The sequence below is a fragment of the Mustela lutreola genome, chromosome 8, assembly GCF_030435805.1.
Source record: "Mustela lutreola isolate mMusLut2 chromosome 8, mMusLut2.pri, whole genome shotgun sequence".
Lineage (NCBI taxonomy): Eukaryota > Metazoa > Chordata > Mammalia > Carnivora > Mustelidae > Mustela > Mustela lutreola.
Window position 1 is genome coordinate 61,195,217 of NC_081297.1, and position 24,269 is coordinate 61,219,485.

Genomic DNA, 24,269 nt, shown 5'->3' on the forward strand with positions numbered 1-24,269 from the left:
TCTAAAAACCTTTATAACGAGTGGAGTTTTTTGGTCCTCTTTCTGCTTCACTTCCTCACCTCTTCCTTCCCACCCCCCCCCTCCCGTAAGATTTATCTGTTAAAGAAGTCTGTCATCGACTTGGAATGTGGGTTCTGCCTGTGCCTGACCACAGTGCTCTTTGATGTTTTTCCAAGGCTGACTTCTCACCAGATCCCTGGTTTAGGGGATTTTTTGCCCAGCACTCAGAGGCCTGTAAGGTAAATTTGCCTTGTGTCGTTGATATGAACGGTTGGTGGGGCCTGCTCTTTTCTCATGTCCTGATGGGCAGTTAAATTGCCAGAATCTATGTGTAGTTGTTGATGCCTTTACCAGAGAGTCACTCTGTGTCATTACAAAAGGGCTGAGAGCTGTTATGTCTGAAAGACTTTAGAAACTTGAGAAGCTGCTCACCCCTTCCTATAGAGATTTCCACAAGGATAGGGTTGCACTCAGAGGCTCATCCTCTCTTCCTTCGTCATGGTATCGGGATTCTACCTTAATCACTCCATCATCCTGCCAGCCATGCCTCATTTCTCATACTCGAACTCTCCCTTCTCTCAAGCTCAGCGTGAACCACCAGTCTTGATGCTTTATCTGGTACAGGCTCTAGCCCTTAAATTGTCCGTCTGGCTTTGTGTTTCATTTGACCCTAATACACTGGGTCGCACTGTCTAAAAGAAAATTATGTCCCCTCCGATGTCTGAGTGCATTTCTCATTTCTTACTGCTGCTCCTGAGCAGATCTGTAACTTCAAGGTTAAGATAAGACACATTCCATCAGAACTATGTCGTCATCCTTGCCAGCTTCTGATCTGTGACTGTCCCAGAGATTTACAAGACAGTTGCGTGCCATTCTTTACAGAATATTATGGTTGGACTCTGACTTCTGGCATCAGGCCCAATTTGATTTGTCAGCTGTTACAAAACCCATTTCCCAAAGAGAAAGGGACCTTAGCTGAGTGCCCTTTAGGCAGTTCTTGAAGAGGGGAAAGGAGGAAATTGATCTGACATTATTTCCGGATGTTTTGGGAAGGGGGTAGACACCAGAATATTTTTGTCCTTTTCCTTGTTGATTTCACTTTTTTTTTTTCCTGAAAGGTTTCACTAAAATAATAATGTTGCTGTCATTTTTTCCTTTATCTCTTCACAGAATTACTGTTAGTCTTTTTATATTGCCATTTCCAGTGCTTTTCTGAGTGTTAGGGAGTAAGACTAAGCTAAGTATTTTGCCTTTAAGAGAGAATGTACCTTGTTCTCTGGAGCTTTATTAGTTTACCCATACCCGTACCTAGTTAACAAAGATAGTCCCCTTCTTTCTTGCTGTCTACTAACATTTTGAGCTGCAGGAGTTACTGCATGTGATAAGGTTTACCGGCTTAGGAATTTGGAAGGTCACATATTTCCTGCTGTTGAATTTGGCCCTATATTTTTACAAAAGCTTCTCTTTGGGGGACTTACCAGCTCTTTGGTCTCTATTTAAACTCACTGTTTCCCTAGGAGGTAGGCAGTGGGGATTTGGCCCATTTTAGTGATTCTGAGGTTAGGTCTCAAACTATTTACTCGAGATCATACATGGCAAGTTGATCACACAGTGAGAACCCTGATCTAATTCCTTTCCATTGTTTTTATATCCCTTAACTACAAAAGTATTAAAAAGTTAGGAAGAGTCCAAAAAGGCCTTTTAATACCCAGAGATTTTTCTGACAGGTATATTCAAATTTGAGGAAATCTTCTATAGTTAAAAACTGTCTGCTCTCATATCCTATAATTTCTTCTGTTTGATAACTAAAATAATCACTGTTCTCCACCTTTTCCTCAGTTGGGGTCTTTGCTTTTGATTGTCCCTTTTTCTTACTCTCCTATGACAGCTGCCTAAAGCTGTCTTAAAGACCAGAATCCTAAAGCAGAGGGAAGGCTTTGGAGCTCTCCAAAATGGTCTTTAGGGCCAGGAGAAAAGAAACTTGATGGGACTGCTATCTCTAAGTAGCTCTCTTCTTTATTGCAATCTTTTTTCCAAGTATTAGGGATTATTGATATATGGAGTTTTAAATTACTATATGGTAATGTTTTGGGTGGGTAGTAATTATTTAAAAATTTGTTTCATAATATTACAATAACAATTAATGGAAATTTTTTTTTTTTTTAACATTTTATTTATTTGAGAGAGCAGAGAGTAGTAGCTGGAATAAGGGGCGGGGAGTAAAGGGAGAGAGAGAAGCAGACTTCCCGCCAAGCAAGGGAGCCCTGTGCAGAGCTTGATCCCAGGACTCTGAAGTCATGATCTGAGCCGAAGGCAGATGCTTAACTGACTGAGTGAGCCACCCAGGCACCCCAAAACGTGTTTTTTGTTTTTTGTTTAGATTTTATTTATTTGACAGAGATCACAGATAGGCAGAAAGGCAGGCAGAGAGAGGGAGAAGCAGGCCCCCCGCTGAGCAGAGAGCCCCAGGAGGGGCGCCATCCCAGGACCCTGGGACCATGACCCGATCGGCCAAAGGCCAAGGCTTAACCCACTGAGCCACTCAGGCACCGCCCCCCCCCAAAGTGGTTTTAATGAAACAATAATGGTTGTGGCTGGACTGCTGTCCTCTTTAAAAACTACTTATTACATTTTTTTCTACTTGTAATTTCAATGGATAGGTTCTTTGGTAGTGCTTCAAGTGTCTGGATTCTGTTTCTGTATCTAATAATCCCTCAAAGAAGGAAAGTTGTAGAGTATTTTGAAATACTTCCCTTCCCCCCTTTCTGTTATCCCGCATTCCCCCAAGCAATTTTAATTAACTGTTCAGTGACAGATGGTAGAAAAGGCCTTAAAGTGTTTCTGCTGTGCTGGGTTAGGGGTGAGGGGTTTGTACTGATCCTGTTGTAGAGCGACCTAGCTTTTCCCCTCCCCCTTCCAGTTGAGCTATAATCCTGTTAGATGATCTTAAAATGCTATTGATTAATTCCCGGTGCTCTTAGAGCAATAAGCACAGGTTTGGGGTTTAAAACCCAAGAATCAATTCCCTTCAGTTCTGAATGCCTTCGCTTTGAGGCTAGGAGAGTACCTTCCAACTTCTCCACCCAGTCTTCACTGAAAAGGAAAGTTAAGCCTTTTAACTTTTCCATTTGCCTTTCCGCACCCCCCCCCTCTTAGTCTAGTACTGCTGCCAGTTGCCATGGCAACGGGCTGGGACAGCTGCGCAGTGGCTCCCAGGCAGCTGGGTGGGGGCGGGGGAGCTGCCAGCCCGCCAAGCCCCAGACCTGGGAGGGGAGGCCCCTCCTGTTAGCCCAGAGGGAAAGAAAGAACTGGGGCGATCCGGTAGGTAAAGGAGGGAACCCCCATTCATCTTCTACCTTTGGGGCACCTCTTCTGCATGAAGGTATAAAGGGAGATTTTCCTCTTTCCTCCCTCAAACTGAAGAACACATATGTAAATCCTTGTTTTTCCTCGTGAGGCAGGGGAGGCCATAGCCACAATGCTTAACTGCATGCATCTTACCCGGGGCTGGTTTTAACCCCAGCGCTCTGACCTAAACTGCTCAGCTCCCGGAAATTCCAAGGTGAGTGGGGGTGGGGGTGGGGTACTCTCCCTGGAATATGACATTTCCTGTCTCTGGTGAGATCGGAGGCTGTTTGTATTTTAAATAAATAAGATTTTTTTTTTTTTCTTGAAGCTTAGGACTCTCTTCTAAATTCATGGGAAAATTATTTTGAAACTCCTGTCTACATTCTCCCCCTCCATCCCCTCTTCTGAATAAAGTACTTTAATAAAATCTTAAGTTTTTTTTTTTTTTTATAGGGGAGTAATGGGTACAGACAGTTTTTTGGGTAGGCAGACCTATTTATTGCTAATAGGTTCTGGAGATACCGTTTCCAACTAGATGTTCTTGGAATAATTCCTTAAATTTTGCTAACTTGAAGTAAATTGATAAATGCAACTTTTAATGTTACTTGACTTGAACACAATTCTGAGATTAGTAATGGCCTTCCCTGTTCCTGGGAGATGTCTTCTAGTCAGGATGGAAATATTTTTAGAGAGTGCTGGAAAAAAATCTTTTAAGAATTACGGAAGAATGAAAATGGAGTTCAGCTAAGAAAACAGTTCTGCTACTCTATAATCCAGACTGTAGGCACCATTTAACTTGGTTAAAGAATTCTTAAAAGTGATTATAGAAACAACAATGTGGGAATTTTAAAAACTAGATCTGTGTTGAGTACCCCCTGGTGTGCATATTTCTGAGTTTAACTCAATTTCCATTTGTGTTGCTCTGCTTCAGCTTTCCTTGGGCCTATGAATGGTTCCTCTGTGTTTTGAGGCTTCGTGTTGATGTGAGTTTGGGGCCAGACTTCTTTTTCCTCCTCTTCTTCCTTTGGCCCAAAGTCAACTCCAGTTAAGAGAGGTACCTCCTTAACCATTTGGATTAGTTGAGCCATGAGAATTACCGAATTTTTTTAGGTTTTGGACTAAAAATGTTTGTTGTTGTTCTTGCCTATCTACCATCCCTAAGTGGAAAAAAAAGGCTTCATGTATCTGAGATGCCAGCCTTGCTTTTGTGAACTGATGGACGCTTTAGGGACGAGCTCAGTTTGTTTGAGGGAAAGATATACCAAGTCGCTGAAGACAGTGGAGAAAGATGCCTGAGCAGGCCTTTTTGTGCTGCCAAGAGACTAGTCAAGATCCTTAAAGCAGGGGAAGGTTACATTTTGGGGCTTTTCTTTTTTCATTTTTATGAAGAACCTTATTCACCTTAAAGGTAAGGTTTTAATTTTGTCACTGTTCATTTAACTGGTAGTTTTCTGCATTTGTTTGAGATCCTGGCTTGTTAACAATTATAGAGGTACCCAGGAGTAACATACCACACCACTTGTCTTTTGGAATCTGAAATTAGAGGAATTAGTTGTGTGTATAATAATGATTTTGGTCTTGTGAGCTGGAGAAAAAGCTGTTTTCGGGAAAGTGGGGATTGACCATTTTCTCCTTATATTCTTAGGAACCGTCTGTAGAATGCTTCAAGACCCAAGCGAAGGGTGCATGGCAACTTTGTGTTATCCCCTCTGCATTCCATCAAGAAAAGACAAAGTTTTAATTCCTTGCATGGATTTCGATCATTTTGTCCTTCCTCTTTGCAGGAACCCGGTGGCCTTAGTCCTTCAGGTGGAGCAGCGTGCAACATGGGAAAGAAAACCAAGCGGACAGCTGACAGTTCTTCTTCAGAGGATGAGGAGGAGTATGTTGTCGAGAAGGTGCTAGACAGGCGTGTAGTTAAGGGGCAAGTGGAATATCTACTGAAATGGAAAGGCTTTTCTGAGTAAGTGTCTTCTTTAGGCCTTAGCACTCTGCAGAGGTGGACACCTTTGGTTTCCTTCTCCATGAGCCACTGCCATCTTCGTCTTTTTCTCTCCTCACCTGCACCCCTCCTAAGAGTCAGAAGACACAGCAATAAACTAGTCTCTCCCTTCGAGCTGGTGTTCTAATGATAATGCTTTTGAGAGATACTATAATGAATTGGTTAGGTGCTTAGATGAGGAGCCAGATTGCTTAGGTCCAGATTCTTGTTCCACCACTTATGAGCTGGTTGACCTTGGTTTAGTTCTCTTTTCCCTCCTCAATACAGTAGGAAGAGGAAATAGATGTTGGGTATATGTAGAGACTGACAGGTAAGATAAGTGTAAATATAAACTATTATTAGGGCTGGCCCAGTTGGTATAGCATGTGACTCTTGATCTTGAGATTGTGAATTCGAGCCCCATGATGGGTGTAGAGATTACTTAAAAATAAAAATAAAATCTTCTTTTAAAAAAAGTATAAACTGCTACTATTAGTATTCTTTTGGGTATAACTAAGCTAAGATATATACATTGAAACAAAAGTCATCCATTCCATAGCTCATAGCTTTCCAGAATGATCCTTGGATCTCACAAGTGACCTAGAGTGAAGGACTCCTCTTAATGAGAAACTTAAATCTGAGGTCACGTTTTTTTCCCTCCCAATATTTACTTTTTTAATTTCAAATCTACAGCTTAGGCAAAAGAAATTGAACACTCAGATACATACCACCTAGTTTCTGCAATTAATACTTTAAAATCTATCTGGCTTTTTGTTATTGTATTTTTGAAGACCTTAAAAAACCTTTTTTTTTTTCCCAATGAGCTTTAAGAACGATACTGAAGTATTTACTAGAATGTCTGTTAGGAAATAACTGGTTTTAAGCGGAAGGGCTAAAGGTGATTATTCTTTTTCCTTGGAATAAACACAACTAGACACATTGAAGCACAGAGGAAGTAGCTTGAAAGGTAAAATATGTGTAATTGTTAGACATTTTGCCTCAGTTTTTGATTAATTCTCTTCCTCAGGATGACTGATAACAAAGAATGGATTTTCCAGGACCCAGTGCACTGGTAGGAACTGGTACAGGCTTCTTGGAGTGGCTTGGAATAGAAATATAATGCAAGGCACATGGGGAATTCTACATTTCTGGTGGCCACATTAAAGAAATTTTTTTTTTTTTAAAGATTTTATTTATTTATCAGAGAGAGAGAGGGGGAGAGAGCGAGCACAGGCAGACAGAATGGCAGGCAGAGGCAGAGGGAGAAGCAGGCTCCCTGCTGAGCAAGGAGCCCGATGTGGGACTCGATCCCAGGAAGCTGGGATCATGACCTGAGCCGAAGGCAGCTGCTTAACCAACTGAGCCACCCAGGCGTCCCAAGAAATTTTTTTTAAAAAGATTTTATTTATTTATTTGACAGAGAGAGAGATCACAGTAGGCAGAGAGAAAGGGGGAAGCAGGCTCCTTGCTGAGCAGAGAGCCCGATGTGGGGCTCGATCCCAGGACCCTGAGACCATGACCTGAGCCCGAGGCAGAGGCTTAACCCACTGAGCCACCCAGGCACCCCAAAAGAAATTTTAATAATTTATCTAACAGTGTATCAAAATGCTTTTTCAACATTAATAGTATAAAAATAAAGATATTTTACATTACTTTTTTCATGCTGAGTCTTAAAAATCTTGTGTATTTTACATTTTATAGCACATCTCAGTTCAGACTAGTCATATTTCAAGTGTTCAGTTAGCCACATGTGGCTAGTAGTTAGCACATTGAACATTACAGCTTTAACATGTAGGACTTATATGTACTAAATGGTACATATAAGTACATATAATGTTACTAAATTTTGACAGTACTTTTGGACAAAGGTCTGAATCAGGAGCCTTTGGAACATACCTAAGGTTATTTTATTACATAAGTCAGCGTTTCTCATTTGGAGCACTTTTGGCGTTTTAAGTGGGACAGTGCATGCACTACAGGATGCTTAGGATCTCTAGCACAGAGAGCATGAAATGGGGGTAGCATAGCAATCAGAGTATGTCCTCCATATTTCTGAAGAGGAGTGATATCACCACATCCTTTAGAGTTGAGAAATTATGAGTTTGAGAGACCTAGAAATAGGAATTAAAATAACATTGAAAGATTTTAAGGGTGTTTATTGGGCTCATTGAATCACCATTTGAAGTTGTTGGTCATTTCGAAGGTTCGTGAGACTGTCTGTATTTGAGTTACTGGTAACTTAATAGATTAAAGAGGGAAAAGGAAGTTTGAGGTGGATGGATTAAAGCACTTATCCTTACTTTCTCAGAAGTGCCCAGGATTTCATTAAAAGACTAAAACAAATTTTGCCCTGTTAACATTAGCTAACTAAGTACCTACTACATGTTGGGCAGTGGTCAGATTCTTCTACTTCATGTGTTTTCTTTCATTCTCATAACAGCCTTTAGAGGTATTTTCAGTTTATAGTTGAGGAAGTTAGTGAAGCTATTTGCCCAAGATGGCATAACTGATAAGTGCTGGCACAAGGATCTAGTATCAGATTTCTTTGGCCCTAATGCCTAGGCTCTTTTTAAATTATACCATGCTGTCTTCTGGGTGGAGATTGGTTGTTGTAGAAGCAGCAATACCAATATGGTAGGAAAAGAGAGTCCCATTATAGGACTGTCTTTCCTTGCTATCCATAGAGATTTGCTCCTCTCCCTCCAAGTCTGCTTGCTTGTGTTCAGTGTTGGCACACCTCTTGCTTTTGGTGTCTTAATTTCTTTTGGTATCCTAGAAGAAACTATGTGGTTTGTGGATTTGGGGAAAGTTACTGTATGAGGTGGGGTTTTTGGTTTTTTTGCCTTTTGCTGAAGAACCAAGAAGGAGAGGCTTTTCTAGTTTTAGCTCAAATGATTTTGAAATAAATCTTGTCTCATTTCAAGCTCTTTTTGCAGAAAGTTTTAAATCTAGAGTAAATACCATATTTTTCCATTATTCTCCTTCGAGTCTAATTATGGTGTGTGTTCAAACCACGCCCATCTAAAGATACCGTATTTGAAAACCAAAATATTTTAAATGGATAGTACATACATTAAATAATTTTTACCCAGGTCAATGAAAGGATTGTAGAAACTGTTTCTATGATACATTTCCAGATATACTTTAATATAAACTAGTCCTTACTATTTAACCAAAAGAACTTCTGCCACTGGCTAGGAGTGAAGAGGATGCCTGGTCTGGTTTTTCCTATGGAGGTACATCTCATGATTTGATTCCATAAGCCTATAATGTAGTTGGTAGTTTGGTTTTCTGAAACCCCTGCCAGGAATAGAGAACAACTTTGTGAATAATAACTGTTTTCCTCATAATAGGACTCCCTTGACTCAAGTTTAGTTAGATTCAGTTATTTGGTTTTTTAAAAATATTAATATTAATATTTGTTTTTTGTTAATATAAAAATGTGTTTTGACTGCATGGTAACAGTAGACTTGATTCCACAACATTGAATTAATGTACTCCAATCCCACTTCTGAGTCGTCTTCTTACTGTTCACCTATATTCTAATGATTTAAGCCCTTATACTACCTTTTTTCTTAATAAAAATCTTGCAGTACTTCCAATCTTGAAATAATTTATGGACATTTGTTCAGAATGTAAGTAACATGTTAAAGATAGTGTAAACTGGGGATGCATGCTTTGTTACATTCTTCTCAGGATTTGCATAGACGATTATATGAAATCACATTTTATAAAGCAGAATTCATATTTTGAGTTTTAAAAAACTTTTGAGGTATCATTTAGATATTTTAAAATTCATTCATTGAAAGTTTACAATTCAGTGAATTTTAGTAAATTCATAGAGTTGTCAACCATTACCACACTCCAGTTTAGGATACTCCCATAATTTCCCCAGATTCTCTTGAGCTCATTTATAGTTAATCTCAATCCCACATTTTGTCTCTAAATGTGTCTTTCCTACATTTCATATAAATGGAATCAGACAATATATAGTCTTTTGTATCTGGTTTCTTAGCATATTATTTTTGAGGTTCTTTCATGTTGTGGCATGTATTAATTAGTATTGTGTACCTTTTGTTGCCGAATAGTATTCTCCTTTATAAATGTACCACATTTATTCATCCATTCACAAATTGATGGACATTTGAATTGTTTTCTGTCTTTGGCTATTGAAATGCTGCTACAAGAAATTGCAAGTTTCTTTGTGGATATATTTTTTCATTTCTGTTACCAAGATTCCTAGGATCAAATTTGTTATCTCTTTTAAGTGTAGGTTTTTGTTTTTGTTTTGTTTTGTTTTTCATTTTGCCTACTTGTCTTCTTTAAAAGAAAGCACTGGATTTTTTTCCCCTCCTCATTCTTTTCTTTCTTTTCTTTTTTTTTTTTTTTTGAATTCTTTGTGCCCAGGGAGCACAATACTTGGGAACCTGAGAAAAATTTGGATTGCCCTGAGCTAATTTCTGAGTTTATGAAAAAGTATAAGAAGATGAAGGAGGGTGAAAACAACAAACCCAGGGAGAAGTCAGAAAGTAACAAGAGGAAATCCAATTTCTCGAACAATGCCGATGATATCAAATCCAAAAAAAAGAGAGAGGTAAGCTTCTTTCCCCGCTTTTTCCACAATTGTTTTTGCCTCTTGCTGGACTCTCCTTACTCCCCAAGTGGTATTTTGGTGGTTTCTGTTCTAATGATGGCCTGCAAGCTAAATTGTTGAACAAAAGAGCTTCCAGGGTGGTGTGTTGATTAACTATAGCGCCCCCTCATGGCTGAATGAGAAATGTACTGTATATTTCACTGAATTGTATTAAAGTGGCAAAATTAAGACCCTGTAAAACAGCAGCTACTCCCTCTTTTCTCCATAAATGGGCAGCTAAGTTATCTTAGCAAGGGAGGGACTTGGTGAAGTTTTTAAGGGTAGAAAATGGCTTTAAAAAGTTTAGTACTTCTTGGAGCACCTGGGTGGCTCAGTGGGTTAAGCCTCAAATACATAAATAAAATCTTTTTTAAAAAAAAAGTTTACTAAGTCTTTCTTCCTTTTGTTTCAAAGATAGCACTTATTTTCAAACTTTTATATTCCTTTTTTAAAATTGATGAGAAATTCACATAACACACAACCATTTTATTTTTTACTTTTTTATTTTTTAAAAGATTTATTAGAAGGGCGCCTGGGTGGCTCAGTGGGTTAAAGCCTCTGCCTTCAGCTCAGGTCATGATCCCAGGTCCTGGGATCAAGCCCTGCATCGGGCTCTCTGCTTAGCCAGAAGCCTATTTCTCCCTTTCTCTCTGTCTGCCTCTCTGCCTACTTGTGATCTCTGTCGAATAAATAAATAAAATCTTAAAAAAAAAATTTATTAGAGAGCGCGTGTGCAAGTTATTGGGGAAGGGCAGAGGGGAACGGGATAGAGTCACAAGCAGACTCCACCTGAACACGGAGCGCAACGTGGGGCTTGATCTCAAGATCCTGAGATCACAACCTGAACCAAAACCAAGAGTCGGATGCTCAACTCACCGAGGCGCCCCACAGTTAACCATTTTAAAGCATACAGCTCAGTGGCATGTGTATTCTCTTTTGATTCTATTATTTCTGCATTTTCTAAATAAATTAATTTTCATCTTCCTTTTGAATCTTTATTGTTCAGTTTGAAAAGTATGCTTATGAAATTTTGATTTGATGTAGTTGCTTTAGTTCTTCTGATCATTAATTCTTAAGTAACTCGTATAAGCACTATTCTTGCCTTTCTTTTTTCATCTGTATCTTTTTCATCTTTGTACACACACAGACACACACATTCCCCCTCCCAGCTTCCATTCCTTTCATTTATTTCAAGGTTATGAAGACTTTTGTGGTGAAGCATGTATCATACCCTTAACGTTTAATAAAATAAAAGCACAAGTCCACTTCTGAATCTTCTAGCATCACTGCCATAAGCATCTCTGTTTATCTTCATTCTGCTTGATACCCATCTTTCCAGAACGTTCATTCTCAGCCCTGGCTGCACATTAGAGTCATAAAGGTAGGGCGGGGGGATTTTTAAAAAGACCCAGTATCCAAGATTCACCCCAGACTAGTTAAATTCAGATTTCTGTGAGCTGGACCTAGGCACAGAATTTTAAAAGACTGACACAAGTGATAGAGAAAATGGGAGATCAGTGTTCCAAAAAGAATTGAAGTAAGTGAAAGATTGGAGGCTGCAGGTGGAAGTGGACTCTAGGTTTGTGTTTGTCTGTTTCCCTGATTAATTTTATTTTTTACAACCTTACTTTTAAAACCACTCTATTCTGGTGAGGTGTGTATATCATTATGATATAGTGTACTGATAAGGAATTTGAGAGTGCCTTCTCTAAGGAGCTAAGACTTGGTTCTTTCTTTCTATTTTCTTTTTTATTAGTCCTTTGTATTCTGGCTTTTGGCATTTGATTCATTTTCTAACTAAGTAAAGAGACCAAAAAACAGCACAGCAGAAGACTTGTGACTAGCCATTTGTGACATACAGTGTATTTCCTCAACCTAAGGTTTCTGTCCTTTTCAAAAAGGAGCAGTTTGGCTTTAGACCTGCTAGCCAACATAGAGAGTTTCATTCCTAGGCCAGGTTCTGTTGCTGCTGACCTTGAAAACAACCCCCACACGTCCTTTGTAATGTTCACCTGGGGCCCCTGGCAGCATTCTCAGCAGTGCTGGCGGCTGTCAGGTAGATAGCTGGGAAGATAGGTGATTGTATGTATTAAAGGTACAGGAGGGGATTGCGTTTCGTTCTTTAGACCACTGCAGAAGAAATTTGTTAGTCGGCATTATGCCTGATTTAAGATTACTGCCTGTGTGATGATTTTAGCATTTTCCTCGCCTCGGCTCCTTTTCAGCAGCTTGAACATTTTTCTTCCCTTCCCTCTCTATGTGGCAAACTGTTTTCAGCCCCCAGCTATGATTTACGACTCCGTTCATGCGCCAGCATTCCAGCTGTGAGCAGCTGTGTGCACATCTGGGAACCTCCTCCCCTTAAGCGCCCCAAAAGAGGCTGTGTTTTTGAGTCAGTATCTCCCCTGATCCGTGGATGGAATTTCCTTCCCAGTGAGGGTTCTGGTATCTTTGGGGACCACCTGGATCCTGAATACTTTGTATCTCAGAAAAAAGCAGGGTGAATGTCAGATCAAAGAGATTTTATTATGAAAATCAGACATCGGAGATTTAGTTCATTTGGGCAGTCTTACTAAATCTTTTTTATGTTGCCACTAGATAAGTTTGCATAATGTTCCATAATAAGGTTTTTAAAATTACCTGGTTTGTTTAAAATGTCACTGTTTTGTGCTTAGCAGTGCCAGCACACCCGAATCGGACTCTGCGCCTTGTCTCAGTGGCATGATTGCATTTTGAATAATCTTCAAGAAAATTGCCAGTTTGTTTTAAGTCATTGTCCAGTTCTATTCTGTAGTGCTAACAACTCATCCACATCAGGAGGGGATAAGCACAGACTAGGGCCTCTTCTCCCAAGTGTGTGGGTATTGTAGTATGTGAGCTCTGAAGGAAATCTGTAGCCTTGAATGATTCTTACCTCTGTTCTTTCATCAGTATAGACAACTGTGTGAAAAGAAGTATTAAAAATATTGGTCAGTGTTAAAAAGTATATATATATATATATTGGTCAGTGTTAAGGTAATAAATTAAATGTCTAAGAAAATTAAGATTGAGAGGTGGTATATTTGAAGTTTGTAAAATGAAAAAGGCTTTAGTTCAGATAAGCATGGACTTGTTTATTATCTCAGAAGCAACAATTTAGGGGTATCAGTTCATAATATCAAGGAGATTAGAGAGAGTTCTTAGGTGATGCCTCCAGAATATCTTAAGGGCTATGAACAAGTTTTAAGGGCTGCTTCTAATTCTTGAAGGAGTATGGAAGAACAACTGCATCTTCTTACAAAAATATTTCTTGGCATCACTGTCACTGGCTGGCCCACTACTATATTTCTTAAGTTGTAAGAATTCTTTGAATTGGTGACAAAAATGAACTTAGATTGTGCTTTGTTGAACTGAGAAACAAGTTTTTTTGTTTTGCTTTCTTTTTTTAAGCTGTAATCTTTCTTTATCTTCTATTTATAGCAGAGCAATGATATCGCTCGAGGCTTTGAGAGAGGACTGGAACCAGAAAAGATCATTGGGGCAACAGATTCCTGTGGCGATTTAATGTTCCTAATGAAATGGTGAGAGAGAGATTGGGCCTCACTGTACAGTTGTCTTCTTTGCTGGTGGCTTGAATTTGTATGGAAGATAGGGAGGGAAGATGGAGTATTCCCCAACTAAGAATTTTGATTATCAAGGATCTTTGGCTAGTATCACCTGTTAGTATTAATAGAAATTGTGGTTGGAAGTAGATTTAAGACATTCTCAGGCTTTGGTGTTAAGCGAAATTATTTTAGCCCCAGTACCTAAGATAGTTTTGAGGTAGGAAACATATAGACATGACCTAACCATTTATTTACACAGTTCTGAATCATTTACCGTCAGACCATGAGCCTGTGGCCATAAGATAGGAGTTGAGTGAGGCTTTCTGCCATCACTGAGGATCAGAACAACTGAATAATGTCTAAAGAGAAGAATAATCTCAACAAAAAGCATTAAGACTAATACTAGCCAAAGTGTAAGTTACTTCATCCGGTGGAGGGGGCGTCTCTTAGAGGAAAGCGTAGTTACTTCCCCTCAATTGGGTTTCTTAAAGACAGGGTGAGATTTATGGTGTGGCCCTCACTGCCTCTCTGTTTCCAAGTGTTCTGGGCTTGTGATTTAAATTCGGTCTCTAAATAGAGGCTTCATGCTGCATTGCCACTGAGGAAGCTAATTTACTTTAAAGTTGTAGAATCAAAAGGTTTAATATTTTATCTGATCGAAATTTTGCTGGTAAATTACCCACAAGCCTCGATTTGAAGAATCATTATACTCTGTCAGAAATAAGGAGCTGTACTGACTCTTTTTCCCACTCAGCCATATGTGTTACTTACAATTTACATTCACATACTAACTAGCTTTTTTTCCCACCACAGTCCAAATTTGAGTGTCTGCTCCGAGCTGTGTGTTTTCCCCTCCTCCTCCTCACTTATAATACTTAACCTCTATGAATTAAACGTCTCAGTTTTCTCGAAAGGGAGGTAGTTGTCTTTGCTCAAATCTCAGTGGAATTTTAATTTAAGATACTTTTTTTTCCCTCAATTTGGAATACTGGTTAAGGGATTTGCTAGATTTTTTTTTGTTATATATGGTAGTAGAGCCTTTGTAACTTGGATAATTGAAATTTGCAGCTAATTCCTACATTTCACTTTAGTGACTAGATTTTACATTCTCTCTTATTTCCCCATATGTGAATACTGTTGTAGACTTGAGTTTCTGTTTTCTTATTATTCCAATCCATAGTTCTCACTGAAAGGATGAGTGTTTAAAAGGCCACAAGATGAGGAAGGTTAAGACCCTTTCAGTCAGATGATCCGGAAACTGGATTGAACATTCTGTGCATAATCAATAGGACTGAGTGTAGGTTTGATTGTGTTCACTCAGTACCTACAAATCAAAATTATGGGAGTAAATTTCTATAACTTCATTTTCAGCCTTTTGATTAAGCCTGCTATGTTTTCCATCTAAGTTCTAGCTGAAGACTTCTGGTTCTGTCTGATGTGGTAGTTAAATGATACTCACTGATAATTTATTCACTTGAATTTCTCCTAGAAAATATTGAGCTGTTAGGGTCCTTCTCACCTTGAAAGCAAGACGGAGAGGAAATTAAGTCGGTTAAACTCATAACAATATAAACTTTGGTTTAGGTAGATTCTCTCTCACTCTCACTTCCTCTCCTTCTATCATATTCTCTCTTTCCAGGAAAGACACAGATGAAGCAGACCTGGTTCTTGCAAAAGAAGCGAATGTCAAATGTCCACAGATTGTGATAGCATTTTATGAAGAGAGACTGACGTGGCACGCATATCCGGAGGATGCGGAAAACAAAGAGAAAGAAACAGCAAAGAGCTAAAGGAGGGGGTGGTCTCTGTCATTTCTCTTTGTATATAATACATTCACCTCCCTGCCTCCTCTCCCTTCTGCCCACCCCCTTCTATCCTAAACACATCCATAAAAAAATGTGCTTATCACTGTGCTCCACAGGAGAAATGTTGGTATTGGTTCTCTTGTAACATAACTGATGGTCTGATTCATGATAAGTGTCTCTCTGTGAAGACCAGGCATTTACATACTGTGTGTAATTCCCACAATATTTTCCTATGCCCTCATCTCTTCCTTCTGCTTCCCTGTGACCTCAAGATGAGTTTTAACTTTTTAATCACCTTAGAGTCTTGATCTTTTCAGGGTTGGTTGCTTTTTAGATTGGGGGATTTTGTTACAATGATGATGAGTTTTGGTTTTTTGCTTTGGTTCTTAAACCTGTTGATGACCAGCTAGCTTTTGTTTTGAGATGTTGGGATGGAAAAGATGTTCCCATCTTTTTTAAAAAGCCAGTAGCAACTGCCTACCTGTTGGGGCTTTCCCAACCTCGTTCAGCTCTACCCAGTAGAAGACAGGGTTCCTGGTGTGGTCATCTGGGCCACCCTCTGCTGTTCGTCTCCACTCATCCTCGCAGAATAGCTCCGTTCCTTGGAGAACTTGAAATGTTACACTCAGATTTGTCAAGACACTCTCAGCCCCAGGACTTTTGGCCTTGTTTCATAGCAATCCCTGATTCTGCTTCTGCAAAGTGGTGTAGTCTGTCCTAAAATGACAAATTATGAACTGTGGAGATTTTTAGCTATTCGTACACGAGGATGTTGGGGTAGGATACAGTTGTCTTTATGATCACCTTTGGTATATATGTATTTTTTCCTCCATCTCTCACATTTGGACTATATATGTAGGTGTGAGTGACTGCCTGGTGCTTGCTTGTGCCAAGGTGCTAGGCACCCTCCAGCCCTGCCAGCTTTTGTGGCCTCCCAAAGCATTCCTGGTACCAAAGAGGCTTCAGACCTGACCCTCACTTCTCAGTGGACCCAAGTTTCCCCTTCATGCCATTATTTTCTGTGGGGAATTCTTGGAGGGGAGCCATCGGCCACAGTATCAATTTTAAATATTCATAGCGTTTGTAGTCGTAAATTTCTTGCTTTGTTGACTCTTGGATTTGCCACCAAGAGTCCCCAAAGGATTACTGCTCTTCCCTTTTTCCACCCTCAAACTCTTTGTTGTATTTTATTTTTAAAAATACGTTTCTGTGGAAGACTATCGCCTCAGAGTGACAGGTCCTGGCATTAGCATGTTGACAACAACCACCTGTTCCTGTTCAGAGTATTTCCCTTTTGCTTCTTTCTGCCTTGCCATTATATTGAGAGATTATTACCTAATCTTATCCTTCCATCCTTTTCCCCCCAAGAAATGCCCTATTTCTCTTTAGCCATTTTCTTTTAGTTGGGGGTGGGGGTTGGCTAGAGGATCAAGACTAAAAGTAAGGAGATAGCAGGGTTATGAGCATCCGTGTCCCAGTCCAAAGCTGAGGAATTAAGAATAAATGCTTGAACTAGCCTTAACTCTAGATTTCACCAGCCATTGAGGGGTTTTTTGTTGTTGTTGCTTTTGATTTTTAAAACATATAGCTTTCTGGCAGGAGCAGTCAGCCATTTCTAGATTCAGAGTAATCAGGGGAATGGATAGATTGCTCCAGTCCACAGATGAGCTGAATAATATGCAAATCATATACCCATTCATAGCATTTGTTACCATTGCTTTCCTGCTCAGCTGCTGATTGAATTCTGTGTGCTTGTATAAATTATGTCAAAAATTACACTGCACAGTTGAGAAGACAGCTGTTGCTGCAGTGACATGACAGACTGGAACAATGAAGCTTTTGGTTTAAGTCACCCAGGAAAATCCTTCTGAATGGTAATGTGATTGGGTGAGAACTCCTAACCCATACCTCAAGTGGGTAGGAGTTTTTAATCTCCATCTTTCTTTACTCTGAAAGAATTCAAGGCCTAGATCGAGTGCTAGATAATTGACAGTTGGTTAGTACTTAATCTGATGGGCATCTGAAAGAAAGAAAGGATAGTCAGGAAACAGATTTGTCATACAAGTAGCCAAGGATATAATTAGGATAGACAAGAATAAGATAGAAGTAGGCCAGAGCCCCCGAGGAGGTAATCTGGGCCTGTTGATTTGCAGGTGGAGAAAATGACAGCTTGTCCACAGAGCCGGTTTGTGTCTCCCAGGGGCAGTGGGCATGTAAACTACAGTGACTGTTTTTCAGACCAAAATCAACATGTGAACAAAGAAAACAACAGAATTAGTTGGTGCTGAGATTGGTCCTAAAAAAGCTGGGGCACGTGTTTGCTGTGGTTATAGGTAATATTTAAAACATTCATCAAAATGTGATTTTCTTTTAGCAAAGGAAGTACCATCTACTAGTCAGCTTTTTAATATCTCACTTTTCACTCCATCTTTTCTGTTCATAGTTTACTGAATCATGATCTTGTACTGAATGCTGCCAGAGCAGTTGTTTTCTCCCTGCCTACCCACAACTGCTTCTGTAGGAATCTAGGGAGCCAGAGGCCAGCTCTGGCTTTAGCCCTCAGAAGAAAGGAAACCAGATGCCTGCCTTGTGTCTCTGGCATTTGTTAGTTCTGAGCAGCTCTCCTGGCCCTTGCAACCTCAAATGGAAATCTGTCCTTATGGGGCTTTCTCCTCAGAAGAGTTAGTAGCCATGGGCTAAGCACTCTTAAACATCTAGGTCTATGGTGTTTGAAGCACATTTTTGCTGTATTTATTTAGTCTTCTTCCAAAACATCTTTCTAATGCTGAATTTCTTTTAGTAATCAATGTTCAAGGGTCTCCCTTTCCATAGGAGGTAGCAGAGCAGAGTTTACCAAGGTCATTGTAGCTGCTTTTTGAGTCCTGCACTGGGCCAGTACCCTCATGTTAGGATTAGCCATTAGGTACATCAGCCCTGATGAAAGCACCCATTTTTAACCTGGAGAGAGCCATATCATTTTTCCTCCCACAGTCCAGTTTTAGTCTGCCCAAGGGAGCATTTGAGCCTGTGGTGGTTCCTTAATACAAGTCTAAGTGGTCCTTGGCTGTCCCCCAGCCATATCTGTGTACTGCTCTTTGTTCGTGATGCAGGTTAGTCCTGTGTCCATAACTTGAACAGTTAGGTTATTCTTAACTCTCTTCATTCTTGTTCTGTGGCTACCCTACAGTCCATTTTCCTGCTGTACAGGTCAGATCCTAGGGCATTTTGGAAGGTACTTGGCATTTTCATCATGCCATTTTTTGGATCTGTGTTTAGTCCAGCTCACTGAAAGTACAGTAGGAGTCAGAGGAATCCATCCTGTGTCTGGGCTGGGGAGCACTTGTCTTTGCCCTTAAGGTTTGAGTTTGAGGGCCTAAAATACTGCCTTCCAATGACATAAGAACCCCAGGCTGGGTTAGGGCATTAGATTTGAAATGTAGAGGTTGTTTCTCACCAGTGAGGTCAAAGGAAAAGCTCATTTTGCATCTGTGATTCCATCCTTTTGGTTTAGGTTTTTAGATGAAAAATTGTAGTGTGGAGGTCTATACCTTTGTAATCAGATGGCCAAGCAAGCATACCTATGGCTAGGTGGAGAGACAAATGGTTTCGATCCAGTGTATTCTAGTTTCATGCTGGCTTTTTGGCTAATCATAAAAGTTACATTTTCAAAAACAGATGTTAGCAGCCTTTCACCCAGTAGTATACGATATGTTCAGAATTCAGTGTCCCCATCCAATTAATAGTGGTGGATTTGTATTGAGCTGTCCATACGGCGGCCATCTTAGTGTGCATCAACATTCATTTTACTCCACAAGCATTTTTTTTTCGTTTTGGGGGTACAAAGTACAAGAAGATACAGTCCCTGACCTCAAAAAACTTTCATACTGATGTGGGATGAACTGACTGTTAATAGTTCAGTGTAGTAAATGCTGCAGTTGGGTACACATTTCTGTGGGGGGACAATAGGAGGGTGATGGTTCACAAGGGTGTAGACCTGGACCTTGGATGAATTGAGCTAACTGGCCATAGATGGACTACAACAAGGGCTTGTTTTATTCTAGAAAATAAGGATAACTGAAGGTTGGTTAGCAGTGCTGTTGCTTAGAGAGAAAATAACAGGTGAGTGGGGATTGAGAGCCCCTCATTTTGATCCCTGTTGTGGGCTCTTTGCCAAAGTATTTAATGGTCTAGTTAATCCTTGCCTGTGGAAAGTATTATCTGTGTTGCTGATACAGTTCTGTGGTGTTACATTATCATGGGTTCTATAACATTTATTCCTCTTGGACATTTTATCAGAGTTGCTCACACCTTTTTCAGTTTCTCATCCCTTTTGGAAAAATTAACATGAGGTTGGCTTTAAGCCTTAAACAGAAGACATACTTTTCAGTGACAAGGGATTTGCTCAAAAGAAGGCTTGGGGGTGCAGGTCTTAACACGTGAGCATCTACTGTGTACAGTGTAGTTTTATTCAACACTGCAAGGTGGTGATTTCTAGGCATTCGTGTGTCAGCTATGTGAAAACCTCTCCTGAAAGTGCACATACCCTGGCGTTTCAGATTTAAGCAGTCTAGGGAAGGCTAGAGGGAGGCCCAGCCCTGCTAAGAAACAGTTTGACTTTAAGAAGTTTCTAAATTCTGAACTGTGTAACCACAGAGTTGACTAAGTTTTGAAGTCAGAATTCCCAGGAATGAAGAGTAATTGTTCTGGAAAGTTAAAATGTGAAGATTCTGTGGATAGCTTCATAAAACAATTCTAATTTCTTTGTGCTTGCGCTGGATTTCTTGAATTTTAAACTACCTCATCTTGTCTATTTAGAGTTAGCTTCAGCTTGTTATTGCCACTCTTTAACATCATGCTTGACTTTGGTTGTTTTCTGGCATGAAATTTTTTTTTATGTCCTGACAGCATGTTTTCTTGCCTTTTCATCCTGATCCTCATTTCATCATCTCATATTGTTGTTCTGTCAGAGAAATGTTTTAAAATAGTTTAAAATCTTGGCTTATGGGAAGAAAGTGATCCTTAATGGTATTTGTCTCTGGGATCAGTAAGAAAAAGAGTTAAAACAAGATAGTTGGGGGAGGGGACAGAACCTGCACTGGAGGCAGCTGAGGAGGGAAGAGCCATTAATTAAGACAATTTCAAAGTCAACTGATTGTGATCATTAATGTCACAATAGATCAAAACCTAATTATCACAGCCTAGGTAAGAGCCATCAGTATTAATCGGAAAATCTAATAGGAAACTATTATCAAGAAATTAGGCTAAATTGAATGCAATGAACTTTTTATCTTGCCATTCTGTTTGTGTGTGTGTGTGTGTGTGTGTGTGTGTGACAGAGAGAGATGTCCCCTGGCATGGGCAGGTGTGACCCTCAGTTGATCTGTGTTCCAGTGGCTAATTCATCACACTTTTTGAGGAATTCCAAACAGACTGAACCTGAACAGTCTTTGTTATTTTAATGTCTTGAACGTTATCCTCACCTGGACTTGTCCATTGTGATCAGCAGTCAGTGAAAAAGGGTTAATATTTAGGTCTCGGGATAGTTGGTCCTTCCTGGAATGAGAGCATCCCTGGTGGGCATTATACTGTGTGTTGGCAAATCATTCTTTGACTTTCTGATGTATGTAGAGTTGTGCTGCTCTGGCTATTGCGAGGGGGTACAGAGGAAGAGAGGGGCTTCCTGCCTGGAGGTTCTTCAAGAAGACCCGAGAAGATAGAGTTTAAATTGTGTCACAGGGCTTTTAAAGCTCAAGTCCGTGTGTTGCAGTTTCTGGTAGCTTTAGGATGTGATTCTAAGCTAGAACTGACTGTGGTTTTAGATTTTTCCCCCTAGTTTTAGGAGAAGGGTCATAATGATTACTACCGAAGTCCAGTTGTAAGTTCAGAGGTGGGGAAGGTATTTTTTTTTTCAAGCTTGATTTCATCCAAGAGTTACGCGCCTGTCGGGATGTTAAAGAATATTACAAGAGTCTTACAACTAGTTTTAGAGAACACTTTATCCCCCCTCTCTGAATGGAAAACTAGGGGTCACTTTTTATATCCTTATTCTCCAGAACCATTCATGAAGATCCTGCCAACTCCTGCAGTTGGGCTGGCACAGAAAGGCTGGAAAGATGCTGCCTTGTGGGCGTTGAGGGGAGGGACAGGCGGCAGCAAGAGGGTGTCTGGTGGCCAGATCCTGCCGCCTGGCTTAGCCTGGACAGAGTGCTGTGGCCACCATTGCTGGTTGCTAGCCTTGAGCCCCCTCCTCCGACCTTGCAGCTTAGAGCACTACCAAGACCACCACTGGGGACAAAGGTTCTTGCTCAAATGAGGTCTTGTTCTTGGATTTTAGGGCTTAGGAATAAGAGTTACTCAGTATAGAACTTTGGAAAATCAGTATGACTTACTCCCTCGCCTCTTATGATAAAGTATTCCTTTACAGAAGAATTCATGCCCTTAATGCTTAAAATGTAATTTTATTTGCAAAACATCCATTAACACATGATTTTTAGAAGCAGTCTGTGTTTCCAGAGTTCCTTACATTATGCCAGATAAATCATAGGCCCTCTGTTAATACTCAAGGGTTGGTTGAGTTCTTCTAATTTGCAATTTGCAGAGTGACGTGTACCTGCTGACTTCCTTTTGCTTGCACATGCACTCCAAGAAGTAAGGTGCCCTAGGGAGTGAAACAAGAATTGAGTGGATGCTGACTATGTGTGCCAACCTCATCTGACTCATAATGGCTGACCTTGGGCAAGTCACTCCTTTCAATGCCTCAGTTCCCCATCTGTCAAATGGGGTTGATGATACTGACCTACCTCACAGGGGTGTTGTGAGGCATTGTAAATCAAAGTTGGTAGAATACTTTAGCCGAAGTCTAAAGTCTAGACCTGACATAGGCTTTCCTCACTGAGCTATCCCAAGGTTGGAACTCCTAGTGACCTCGGCAAGTTCTCTGCCCCCCACCCCTCATCAAAGCTGCTAGTTCAGATGTTGACAGTGTTTTTGTGAATGTTGGAGTCTTAGTAGTCCAGACATAGGATGTTACGGGGGAAGGCACTTAGTATTTTCCATGTCTTGCATCCACGAAGAGAGGCTGTTTCAGACCCAAGAGCATTGGATTAGGGAACTATGAGGCAGGGATGCTACTGCTTGTTTCTTTCTGCAGGTTGGGAATTAAGGTCCCATTCCCCATGGGATTGGAACAGACTTCAGCTGTCTCAGGAGAAAAATGAATACAGTGGGCTTAATTTATATCATTGCTTTTATCATGTCCTCCCCCTACCCCCACCAAACTGAGTCACTGCACCCCTTGCCTCCCCATAGGAACAAGCTGGCTCAATAAACATAACCACTTTCTCCTTCCCCTACCAAAAAAGAGCCACCTTGGGAAAATTTTTTTCTAGAGCTATGTTTAACACTCTTAAAGCTTCATCCAACTTAACTGTACTCATTTGTCATCTTTTCTCAGTGTCCACAGTCTGAACCTGACTTTGACCTCTTTTTCCCTCTGGTTTGGGAAAAGTTTGGATACTTATTCCTATTTGCCCAAATGTGGGCTCAGCCAGCTCCTCTTCCCAACAGGGCTCTTTTTCCTTTCCTTCTCTTTGGCCCTAGACGTGTAACCCATTCAAAAGCACAAGGTCCTGGCCCCTTGCTGCAGTCACATTCTGGTTCTCCGTGCTTTATGGACTTGCTCTGTTCCCCAGCTCTGGTGGCACCAGGTAGTTTTGTGGTGTTCTGGAGGATGGAGAGAGCACAGTCTGACTTCCTGCCAAGTAGCCAGGAGTTGATTTACCCATGGCCCAGCAGCCTTGCCGCCTTTCCCACAGGATGGGATGTGAGAGAGACTGAGAGGCTGGGCATCTTTGCGTACTCTGCCCCATCCTGAATAGCAAAACACATCACATTTAGTAGCCAGATTTCTAAGTGGAAAAATGGGAAATTGAATTCTCTATGGACCTTTTTGATTTGTGGGGGAGTTTTGGTTGTGTTTCTTGGTTTTAGTTCAGCCAAACATGTCGGCTTTTCATTTTTTAATTTTTTTTTAGGGTAAGTGATATATATATATGTTCGCCTTTTAAATGTAAATGTTTAAAAGTAGGCAATTTATGTGTTTCCACAACTGACATTGATGCAGACCTCATTCTCTCCCCCCCTTCCACCTTCCTCTTTTCCCTCTTTTCATACTCTTGTATTGGTTCTAATAAATGGTTGCTTTTCAAATACGGATCCTGAGTGGTGGTTTGAAAATGTGGGTCTGACACCCTTCCTTAATTTGGTCCCTGGAATGTCAGCCAGTTGTCACACATGCCTTTTTGAAAGAGCCCCGAGACTTCCAGAACAAGGACTTTCATCTAACAATTGTTGGTCTCTGACTTGCCACAGGGTGGCGCAAACCTGAGGTAGTAAGAGACCGTGTTTCCTGTTTGTAGTCTGTTCCCTTAACCTGGTCAGACTGTGCCTTCCTGGGATCTGCACTCCTCTCTGCTGCCAGGGGCTCAGAATAAATACTAACCTTCAGTAACCCAGAGATCCCAGAAGAGTCAGCTCCTGGTCATTAGAATTTGTGGAAAACCACATTGACAATCTAAATCAGGCTTAAAAATCCCAGTATATGTGAGCTTGCAAATAGAGCTATTTTATTATCTTTTCTGATTTGCTTCACAAATACTAAAGAAACTATTTCTCTGATGACCTATTTCTCTGCATGGGTTGGCAGGGGGTAGCAACTGGAAGTTGGATTAAGAGGGAAATATATAAGTAACTTACTAATTGGTAAAAGCCTGGTGCAGTTTTAAATCTCATGGACACAGGCAGAAACTCTCACAGAAGAGCAGTGAGGAAGGCAGAGGGGTCCCAGAACATAGACCTGCTCCCACTGAGATAGAACATCCCTGAAGGCTGAGCCCTTTCCCACATCTCATCTGCAATTT

The 24,269-nt window shown here is 40.5% G+C and overlaps 1 protein-coding gene across 4 annotated transcripts in view; it reads left to right on the forward strand.

Annotated features, from left to right (window-relative positions):
* The window catches only part of CBX5 (chromobox 5), a 37,490-nt gene extending 13,931 nt beyond the window's left edge, over positions 1–23,559 (forward strand). Inside the window, exons 1-5 of one of the 4 annotated variants that reach the window (XM_059185108.1) lie at positions 3,200–3,321; positions 5,133–5,311; positions 9,737–9,923; positions 13,422–13,522; positions 15,186–23,559. In XM_059185108.1, the coding sequence (XP_059041091.1) occupies positions 5,175–5,311; positions 9,737–9,923; positions 13,422–13,522; positions 15,186–15,336 (576 nt within the window). In that variant the 5' untranslated portion in view covers positions 3,200–3,321; positions 5,133–5,174 and the 3' untranslated portion in view covers positions 15,337–23,559. Of the gene's footprint in view, positions 1–3,199; positions 3,322–3,381; positions 3,563–5,132; positions 5,312–9,736; positions 9,924–13,421; positions 13,523–15,185 lie in introns of those variants that run through there. The other 3 variants (XM_059185109.1, XM_059185107.1, XM_059185110.1) reach the window with 3 other exon arrangements.
* The last annotated feature ends 710 nt before the right edge of the window (positions 23,560–24,269 follow it).